This window comes from Charadrius vociferus, unplaced genomic scaffold (assembly GCF_000708025.1).
Source record: "Charadrius vociferus isolate BGI_N301 unplaced genomic scaffold, ASM70802v2 scaffold306, whole genome shotgun sequence".
Lineage (NCBI taxonomy): Eukaryota > Metazoa > Chordata > Aves > Charadriiformes > Charadriidae > Charadrius > Charadrius vociferus.
In genome coordinates, this window is record NW_009648963.1 from 4,980,246 (window position 1) to 4,991,870 (window position 11,625).

Consider the following 11,625-nt stretch of genomic DNA (forward strand, 5'->3'; position numbering starts at 1 on the left):
AATGGAATAAATCATGCATGATTTAAAACTATTAACTTAACAGTACTTAATTCACGGCATTTCCTTACCTAAAACCCTCTACAGAAAGATTCCTCTGTGTTAATATCTAAAGATAGCAAAATCAGGCCTGTATTATGTCTAGAATTAAGGATAACTCAAGATGTACAGGTTCCAACCTTAGACCACTTGAATGTTTGTGCAACGCAGTTATACCCAACATAAAATATATAGTCTGTGAGAGGCAGAGAAAAAGCCTAGCTCTCTATCTAGATTAATACTTTAAATAGTAGTATTTTTCTCTTTTTGTGGACATGCACAGTATTTATAACCTAACCAGAAGCTGTGATTCTCCAGACATCACAGTACACAAACATTTAATTAAACATTATCCTAGCACGAAGGCACAATAGGGCCAAATGAAGAAGAGCAGAGACACCTGGGTTACCTCTGAGCGTCCGATCGCATGCTTTGGTCCTGGAAGCAGTGTGACCATGATAACACAGCGCAGTATTTCTCAGATTAGGCTTTTGTGAGCAAAATTCTGCTGTACTAATCACACTTTACAACAACGAACGTGAATACCGTACAAGATAGTGCAGGACCTCACTTTAGCTTTCTGGTTTGGAAAACAACATGGAAATCATGCTTACTCATGAGCACCATTTAGCCAAGAAGTAATTATATCATACTGCCTTTCCAGATTCAGAGCTGTGAGCTCAGCTGTTCAATGGCTTTCGAGACAGAAACTGGATTTACTACACAAAGCAGTTTTGCAACAAGACTTTGTTAACAGCTGACTTCAAGAAAGTGCTGCTTGCCAAAAAGCTTACCTTTCTCTCTTTCAGTAACTGTTTGTAGCCACTGGCACCTAGAGACAGAAGTGTAATGAGGACATCTAAGGAAGGAGACGCAGATGCTCTTCCTGAAAAAACCAATATACAGATAAAATTGACAAAAGTAAATTTTATGTGAAAGAAAGCTGATCATCAATTTTTCTACAGTTATTTGGTATGGATGAAATCAGTCCATGAACTACTTACCTGGATACATTTTGCTGATCTCCTGAATAAAGGACGCATTGAAGCCAGCAATGATAGCACCACCTACTGGAACCATAAAATTTTTGTCCAAGCTCTGAACAAAGGCATCTATTCTGCCTACTCGAGCACCCTTTATCAAAAAGGAACAAACAAAAAAAAATACACAGCATACATTAGAAAAAAGGAAACATGTGATAGCATCATAATTACACAGCAATGTAACTGAAAAAAATATAATACCTAAAACACTCAGATACTGTTTGTGATGAAAAATTAAAAGTCATAATATTACCTTTTCATAGCATTGCTCACTATTATTACCATTGTCTGCTTGCATAGCACCTTAAAAATTCCTATTTTGCTATGATTTAAAATATTGATTTTAGTTCCTGCAAGTCTAAATGTAGCTTATTTTGAACAACAACCAAAAAGAAAAACCCTTGGAATGTAATGGGAATTATACAGTTAAAACTGTCCAACCCAAAACATTTCACAGATTCTCACAGTAACGGGCTACAGGTTAATGCTTCATTAGCAAAGAAGAAGATTTTTCTTGATACCTGTATAAATTTGCACTAAAACAAGTCGGCTGTGACAGCACTCCTTTTAAGGCTGCTTGCAAAATCCAGATCCAGGTAACTTCCTATAGCAGACTTCCCCCTTCCCAGAAAACCAAATGTCCCTATACCTAGCCACTCAGATATTCTTGAAGGAAAAAACATAGATTCTGCAGTACATCTTCAATTTGAGTAATATGCTACTATGAACTGTACAATTAAAAAGTATGCAGCATAACAGAATCTGAAAAGTATATTAAAGAACATAGATATTAAAGTATATTCTAATACATACATATTAAAGTACTACATATTTAAACCAAGAAATAGAAACAGAGTTAATAGCTATGGCAAAAACAGTGAAAAAAGCAGATCCAACTAAACCAAAATTATTATTTCTATGTTTTAATAGTTTAGTGCATGGGAGATGGGAAGAACCACTCCGAGTTTGTCAGCTTTTTGATGGGAAGATGAATGCCAGCAGCTATCATTTGATTTAATTGATAGGAGACCACCAGAGGAAAAGCATGACAAATGAAATGGTCTCAAAAGCTCTTTCCTCTGATACTCTTGCAAGTTCTGTTCACACTGTGCTCAGCATGTACATATTCCTAAGTATTCATTAATAACTACTTCTCATAGACAGTACATTTTCTATCACAGGAAATACATTTCTGTAAATAAATGTAAAACAAATCAGAACTCAAATGTATACATTTGCATAACCAAAAAACAAATAAACAAAAAACCCTCAACCAACCTATCAAGAAGCCAAGAAATAACAAAGCAACACAGTAACAGTTCTATTTGTAGCTTTGTAGTCTGAAAAGATTATCATTAGATACATTTCATGCAGTAAAACTCAGCAATTCCACAGCCCCCTTCATGTCAGAATTTCACTAAACTTGGGCAAGTTAAATACAATAAATATGTAAAAAGTACATTACAAATAAAGCATATGCTATTTGCTATTTCACATATCACTTTGAGTTTCGCCAGATTCCTTCAGTCTCTCAGGACTTAGAAATGCCAACATGACGTTCCTGTCATAATTATTTATCAAGTTGGTCTGTGCCCAGTCAATAACTTAATGTCTTCTTAATAAGAAAAAAAACGGCCAGCATATTTTAAATGCATAATAGTTCAGGATCCCCTGGATGCTGTTACAAAAATATCCCCCTATTATTTTCATAAAGGCAACAGAGAGAAAAGAGAAACAGTGAAGAAACAGTGCATGTACATTGCAAGAAGCAAAAAAGCAGGAATTCTAAGTTTCCTGGGTGATCTTAGATACTAAGCAACCTCCTTTTCAAACTAAACAGGAACAGAAATTAAACTTTTTCGAACACAACATTGAATTCAACCCAGTTTCCTCTGCCATTCTCTGTGGCAACAATTTTAACAGTGACATCTATCAAGTGTAGCTGTAGAATCTTGTACCTACAATTGAAAGTCTCAAACTCGCATTCTGTTGAAGGATTAATCCCTATTCAAGTATGATCTATTATTTTATTTTTAGTTAATAAGTTTATGAAACATTTGAAGAGATCTTATTAAGAACATTTTTCCATTATGAAAGACACTTCAACAAAAGCAAAATCTAAATAAATTTGGGTTTAATACATAAAAAGCACATAAAAGAAATAACAGATATTATTTTTAAGTTCTATTTCCCTCTGCTCTGCTTTCTCAGAAAATTGTTCAAATATCAGACATGCACGGGATTAGTCTCAAAGATGTGAAACACCCAATAAAATTTGCTAGTGTTGTCTACAATCAGAGATTTACATATAATTGTTAAAAAAATTAGTGTTTGCAATTCATAGCTCCTACCTGCTGGATAAGATGCATACATTTTGAAGACTGAACTCCATACGCATTGTTGACAATATGGGGAATGTCATAATTAGCACAAATCACAGCCAGTTCCTCCAGCCTATGAGCATAAAATTGTAATTTAGAGAAGCATTGATAACTGTAACTCATGTTACAAATTAGACTATTAGAACACTGAAAGGTCTACAAGGAGGTCAGAACAAGAAAAGAAACTATTTTGATTAGTACCTCAAGACAGCACTTGTCACCTTAAGCTATAAAGTTTAAGAAGAAAAATCTGTTAGCTTTTACATATATGTCAAATTGGTGACCTGGGCTGAAATTTTTCATGCTTCACTGAAAGTTTTGCCTGGAAACCAGTAAATAGATCCCAAATCATTCTGCTTCATATATAAGCATTTTTTAAATACTACTTTAATGATAACTATCAGAGCTTTAGCTATTCACACTTTTTTTTTTCCTTTTCTTCTAATATTCAACCTGAAAATGGCCTAATGGAAGTTTCAAGATGTGTCTTGTGAATTAAAAGCATCATATAACAGGAAGTTTTTACATGCTTCTGTTTATTTCAAAGAACTAATATTTTGGCCCTTTGGCTGAAATCTTACTTGTGTATTTCAGATAAACTGATTAACAGAAGAGGTACTCTTCAAAGGAATGGAGAGCCTTAAAACGTCTGAATGCGGAGATCAACAAATCAAAACTTTGTTCAACGGTTTACTCAGAAATAGAGACAACTTCACTTGCCTTTAGAAATCCCTGAAATCACAGTAGGCTCAGCCTGGACTGATTTCTCAATCAAACTAGGATTTATGTGGGTGCATAGGTCATTTTGGATAAGGGCCTTCAGCATTTTAAACACGCATGTACTTAGTACACTTTTCTGAAGCACTCCAATCATGCTCCATTTAAAAAAAAAAAAACCCACCAACTTCTTGATTTCCCCCAAACTTGTGAATATATTTTAGAAATAGAATCTATTTGAAAAAAAAAAAAGTAATATATAATCATTTAAAGTGATTATAAAGGTAACATTTTTTAAAAAAAAAAAAAAATCAGTAAACTCTAAACCTCCAATGCATTTTTACTCTATCTCCTTCTGTACAGCCTCTCACTGTAATTTACTGACATTCATATAAAATGTGACAGAGTATGAAAACATTTTCCAAGAGGTGACATTCCTTTGCATTCTATTTCTATTACATTGCCTAGTGTTGTTTTGTAACACAAAATTCAGCTGCAAACCTCAGAACCTGAATTCTTAGGAAAACATCATCATCACTGTATTATTCCTAAAAAAATGATAAGTATTTCATGATTAGGAAACACCAGTAGTATGATGTATGTATTGATCTTCTGCAGTCAAGACACTTGTCAGGAGCTGCATGTGCAATAATTTTTCACATTTATCAACATCCTGAATCCTGAACTATGCAACATTAACAGACTACTTCAGGAAACATAACACTACACAGGGCAAAGTTTTTGCCTTCTGATCTGCTGATCTTAATCAAATTCATTCCTCACCTTCCACAGAGACTCAAAGGAAAACAGTTCCCCTCTTACATGCTACTGTTCAAGTGCAGGTAGAGAATTTCACCAAACTTGAAACATAGAGGGTGTACTGCTGCGTATGTTTGTCTTTCTTACCTCCTGAGACTTTGAGGAGCAATAAGCTAGCTTCTACAAGTACTGAAAACTGAAAAGTCTTTTTATTTTTCCTGAAAATATTCTGTTGAACAATTAGATCCATATTACAACACAGGATGAGAATGCTACAGTTTGAAAAGCGTATGGGAAGCAAACAATTACACACAGCAGTGGTCTGCTTCCAAGTCTTAAAATGAACTATTAAAAGTGCTGCTAGTCATATCAGAAAAATAAAGCATTAATATAAGTATGGCTACCACTCGAGTTTTTAAAAGTCACAAATAGGACTTACAAAATATTTTCCAATTTATTCTTTCTTTCTCTCCTGCTAGTGAAAGTTCATAAAAAGAAAGCTTTCCTCTTTCTTCTAATATGAAAGTAATAAGATAGAGAATTCTGCTTAGTACATAAACTAACTGAAAAATACACTTTTTTTCTTTTAGTTCTCTTTCAAATACCGTAGTTTTAGAGACAACTCCCAGCAACAGCAGGTGAAAGACTGAGAACTGATGTCTCTCCGAGGAAGGCGGTTTATACACTAGTGAATTTTTCCCATAAAGTTAAATAATACCTCAAAGTAAAGCTATAGGTACACAGGTGTAAAACCCTTACCCTGACCTTTTAACAGTCCTAAGCCACCTAAAATTTTAAAACACCACCACAACCAAAGTGTTACAAATGCAAGATATTTTAAAACAGACATTTAAAATGGTAACCTCCAGAAATGCTGTACAGGATTTTCCTTCCTGTAGGAAGATGAATGTTATGGCCTTCAATAGTTGACAGTATCCTTTAAATAGAAAGTGCCTTCAAATCCTCCTGTATCTGTGGTATATCATAACACAGTGCCACTACCTAATAATTCATCTCTTAGTTGCAGAGAACAAAACAATCACATGTCAAAAAGAGGAGGCAGATAAGGAAAAGATTCATTTACCCAAGCTATAAAATAGACCATACAGTTTTGATAGCTGTGATTTAAGTTAGCCAATAAATCTGCAAGTCAACGTCAAGCAATGTTCATAGCATTCTGACAGAATTATATGGTTTAAATTTCCCTCTAGCAACTGGGTTAACCTACGCTAAATACTGGGTTTTTTTAAAGGTAGGAAAACAGAGAGACATATATCTTTACTTGCCATGTTGCAGAGTCAATAACGTTTCTTTCCTACACTTGCAAATATTAAACTAAATTTTCCAGGTAACATAGTAATGAACAAAAAAGCATGCACTGCAGAGGAACCCTAAACATAAGTCTTTTCAATTTTGTGATAAATTAAAACCAGTTGAAATGGAACAACTGAGACACTACATTTAAAAGCATGTAAAAAAAGACATCTTACTAATATCTCATACTTCAATGTACTACATACAAGCCCATAAAAATATACCTGTTCAATTGTAAAACCTAAGCAATTTGCTCCTTGATACTTATTTTCCTAAGCAAATAGAGAAAGCAGGTTTTGCAAGTAACAATGGTGCTCATTTTGGACAAATGACTCAATATACCAAGTACTTTAGGCACCTCTACTCCCAACCTGTCATTCTCAGATTGAGACGTTTCTCAAGTATTTCATAACCAAGCTACACATTGAAATAATGTCTCAGATGCTCTATTCCCCGTCCATAATGTTCGTCACAGCTTGAGCTAGTGTTTGAATGACATCTTTGTAGCAACTACAGAAGTTATGTATATAGACATGTAATATTAGGAAAGAATGCAATGTATTTTAATCTTATTTTAATGGTGATTTAACAGCTGGAAATAAGCAGGAGCACCATGCAATCAGGCAGCAAATGTTCAAACCAAGATAATTTACAGCAGGGCAAATCATATGTTATACTTGTACAGCATATCTGCCCTGGATGCTTCCAAGAGTTTCCTTATATCAGTGTACCTTAATTAGCCCTATAAACATCAGTATAATACAGAAAGAGTAACTCAAGCAAAGATTTTAAATTTAGCTGTAGCTTTTTTTTTTTTTTTTAAAAAAAAGCTATTAACAGCCTAGGAAAATTCATTATTGGCTACAGGAGAAGAGTAGGAAAAGCAAGAGTAGTATTAAAACATGGAATTAGCTATGGAACTACATTTCCTGAACTACGTCTCCGTGAAAGTCTACTTTTACTACTTCTGTGAAATGATAAGAAAACCACTGGCAAAACAACATTCGTTCCACCACAAGAGATCATCATTAACTTCAGTTATATGACAGAAGAAAAAGCTTCTGTGTTATTCTCACTTTTTTAATATACTTTTCTGAAAGTGGAACATTGTTTCAACCTGCTGTTTTCCTTAAGCAATGGGACTAAAGTATCTTTACTAATTGTTGGCAGTAATTAAGCAATTTAGAAAGATGGACATCAAAAACAAGGAGGGGTTTTTTGGGTTTTTTTGGTTTTTTTTTAACAGTAACAAATAACATACTTCTTAAAAAGACTACTTACCTATCAGGCACCCTTGGAGCAAAGCAAGACGTTGTAGAATGCACACAAAGAATATTTTCAGCACCAAGAGCCTTGACTTTAGCCTCTACTGCTTCGATGTCTGTCCGTAGCTCATCGCCTTCTAACACATTTTCTATCACCACAGGCTCAAAACCTGATCAAAAAAAGCAAGACCTGAATGCATGTCATCAAATCTCTGACTAATTGTGGGATTTTAGTTCCAGTATAAATCTGAAAAATCTTATTGCTTCTGTTGTTTTAACAAATTCTTTCAGACTTGAATTAAGAACACATACATAAACTGGTTTACTGTACAATGTCCATATCGCTAAAAACTATAATAATATTCTTGTTAAATACTGGACTCCAGACAAAAGCTTACCTTACATTCTTTGCATGCAACAGGTTTGAAGACTGCTTTAAAAACAGATTAACTTCTTCCCTCCCAATTAAAGTGTTTGAATGGCATTCTTGTAAAACATTAGCATACTAAAACAGCCTCTCTAAAAAGGGATGCCATTATTATATTTATTATATTGCAATGCAATAATGATTATTATGAATTGGCTTTCATCATAAGCCTCTGCCTTATTTAATTCTATAAACTTCCAAACTACTTCTTAAAAGACAAAAATGTCCATATTTGACCTCATTTTGAAAGTGAACTTTCTCATATCAAAATCCAAGCTATTTCCCAAGTCTTTTATTTTATTTTTTTAAGTTTCCACTTTAAGTTTGTATTTAAGATGTACAAAAGCTGAACCTGGTAAGGTTGTTTCTCAAGGACACGTATGAGAAATGTTTGAAAAAAAGGAAGTTATCCCCTTCTTCTAAATGCTGGAATGTTTCCAGTTTTGGAATGGGCTGCTCAGGAGGGATGTTGAAAAACCAGAGAAGGTCCATCAGTGGGCTACCAAGATGGGCGCAGTATAGCACGCACAGCTTAGAAAGAAAGGGTGTAAGAGCTAGACTTGTTAAGCCTGAAGATGCTAAGAAGAATATCTAGTAGCAGCCCTCAACCATCTGAAAGGGAATTACAAAGACACGAGAGAGAAACTCTTCTTGGTAGGATATAGTAAGAGGCAACAGCAACAAATTTTGGCTTGAGAGGTTCAGAATAAACAACAGGAAAAACTTTTTTCATTCAGAGGATAGCAAACACTGGTACTGCTATCCAGAGAGATTGTGGAATCTCCATCCTCAAAGATTTTCAAGATTCAGCTAGACAAAAGCATGGTTGACATAACCTAGCGCTTAAAGAGTTTTATTTTTTAAAGAAGGAAGCCTGCCGTGGTAGTTGCTCAAATCTCTAGCTTATAAGTAAATCAGAAAGTTGTTTTTCTTACAGAATAAAGCACTGGAAGCCATATATGCCCTTCCCCAAACAGGTGTGGCATGGCAGCCACATCATGCTAGCTGAAGTGACTATTACTTTCTCAAAAAAGAGAGATGTTCAGTTTACCGAATGAAAGTAAAAGAGAAGGGGGTGGGGGTGGGAATTAGGATTGATTTCCAAAGCAGTGTAACATGGCAGCAGCTATGTGAGTGTTTCCCTCATGGCTTAACACTGACATACAAAGCTCAAACTCTACAGAAGAATTTGGACTAGAGTGACGTATTGACCTTGTTAGTCCTAGTCTGGTTTTCAATTAGTGATCCAGAAGACAGAAATGGCATTTAATAGATAGTTGTTAGATATCTGGTACCTGCTTGTCTCTTATTTTTAGCTGATAAACTTGCATGTTTAGTTGATAAACATTACTTAATTTTGTGATAGCTGTCTTAACTATTAAAAAAATTAACAGATCAATGATATTTCCTCACAACTTTCTCCATTATAGACTTAACTTGCTTAGCTTGTTGTTCTAAATTGAGCATAATATTCTGAAAACACTCCCACTTTTTTTAATATACATGTTCTATTTATTCTGATCTGATTCCTTTCAAACACCTCTGCACCCTACCTGGACAGAATCCAGTCCCTGGTTCCAACTGTTTAGTCATTTCTATCTAATGATTCTTTTATGCAAAAAATAAATGTGTCCTAAGAACTAGAACCAGAATTTATGCCACCACCCACTGGTATGTGCACTGAGCTGGAAAATTATGGTCTCCCTTACTTGCCCTTTCCTTGATCCCATGCATTTGTCTGCAGGAAGGGACAGCTTCAGTGCAGGGGTAGACTTGAACCCTTAGCTTACTTATAGACTGGTAAACAAGGAACTCCATTCGAGAGAAATTAAGGTTTAAACTAATAAAGGCACCAAACTCATTTCCTGAGTGAGTGGAGTAACACTGCAAGATTAAAAACAAATAGGACAGCTAACACTTCCCATGTTCTAAAAGAAAAGAACGTGCAAATCGGACAGCTTGTCACCTCTGATCATAATTCCTACAACACATATGCTTTTCGCATAAATCTAAGAGAGAGATTTGAACCATGAACCTTGGTTTTACATAATTCTCAGGAGAGCAAATGAGGCATCTCATTCAGAATTAGCTGTAACTTCCTTAGTATTGTGTTTGCTATTGACTACTTTATACACCTCTGTACCCCAGTATACGCCTACATTTTAATTTTACAAGGCATTAGGAAGAAAACTCCTATGTGTGATTGCATATTAGAAATCAGGAGTGTACAAATAAAGCACTTAGTACTACTATGCATTAGGCCTTTTCTGGATCTTACTGCAAGCAGATGAATTGATCACTCTGCTAGATGAAGTTTTGTATCTGTTAGAACACACTGTGTAATCAGTCAGCTCCTTCTTACCTGCAGTTATCATTGATTTAAAGCAAGATTTCTGGTCTATACGTGGCCAGATAATGTATTTTGCCTTTGGTCTCTTGTGCCGCAACGTTAAAAAACACAGAGTTAGACTCATGCCAGTTGCCATAGGAACCACAAAGCAATTGGTCACTGTCCGGACACCTGCACATAAAAAGCAAGTCAGAAATGAACATGAAAAACCCACGACATGCCCCCCACAAATGAAAGATATTTTCAGATTTACACCTACCAGCCAGCTTTATAATATCCAGAACTACCGAATTAGTAAGTTTGTTCAAAAGGCTAGACCCTGCAGCTTTAGGCTGGACTGCAGAAATATCACCTGACCTTCCAATTCCATGGATCAACCTAAACAAAAAAGGTTGAAAACATACATCAAGATTTTTCACATCCCAAAGCAATAGTTCTTGCTGACTGAAGAGAATTTAATTTGACAAACAATTTTGGAAAATGCCGTATCCGATGCAACATCAATATCTGCTGTAATGAGTTCCATTATAACAAACTACATATATTGGTATGAAACTGTCATTTTTACGTTTTTTTTTTTTAAAAAACGTTCCAGTATGCAAGTAAAAACTTTGAGAAGACCCATAGTAGCAACACCTCTAGCATCTGGCAGGCTTCCTTTTAAGTGCACCTCAGCACTTCTTGATGTCTATTGAATTAGCATTATAAATGCCAACGTGTTCAGATACACAACTCCAAGGAAAACAAAAATCAGTTGCCTATAGTGTAGCATACCATAGGCATAGTGTTATTATACAGATATTCCCCTGACAAATGCTTCATCTCCATGGGGCAAAGAATAATATATACTGTGACAAAATGTATCACTTTGCCCTTCTCTTTTTACACATTCCCTTCACCTACCTCATTCTACTATTCAATATTACGTATCATGCAGTACCATCTCTCTCTGCATTCTGTTTATACATTATGTTTATAAACTGTGTTTATAAATGTTCAATATTATTTAGCACCTTTCAGAAGTGGAGGGTCCTGAAATTGCGTATAAAATAAAAGCTTACAGAACTTGCTTTACCCATGGCTGAAATGCAGCAGCTGCCCAAGTAAGCTAGTAACAATACATATCTATTTATGGTTTTAATTATGTTTTGTCTTAGGAATAGAGTAAAATGCAGTCTGATGAGTGTATGGAATTCAAAACTTCTTGGAGCACAGTTTTACAGCTTATTTTTTTTCCCCATTTCAAGCTATGGGTTGAAATCAACAATAGTTTGATAATTAATTGAAACTCATGCATAATCCTCACCCCATCAAAAATATTTTCTTCCCTCAT

The 11,625-nt window shown here is 35.0% G+C and overlaps 1 protein-coding gene across 1 annotated transcript in view; it reads right to left on the reverse strand.

Moving 5' to 3' along the window:
- Positions 1-11,625, reverse strand: part of SEPSECS (Sep (O-phosphoserine) tRNA:Sec (selenocysteine) tRNA synthase) — a 28,139-nt gene that overhangs the window by 9,895 nt on the left and 6,619 nt on the right. The window contains exons 5-10 of the mRNA XM_009887671.1: positions 10,552-10,670; positions 10,305-10,463; positions 7,532-7,685; positions 3,431-3,533; positions 1,041-1,170; positions 831-922 (exon numbers count right to left, since the gene is read on the reverse strand). Of these exons, the coding sequence (XP_009885973.1) occupies positions 831-922; positions 1,041-1,170; positions 3,431-3,533; positions 7,532-7,685; positions 10,305-10,463; positions 10,552-10,670 (757 nt within the window). The remainder of the gene's footprint in view (positions 1-830; positions 923-1,040; positions 1,171-3,430; positions 3,534-7,531; positions 7,686-10,304; positions 10,464-10,551; positions 10,671-11,625) is intronic.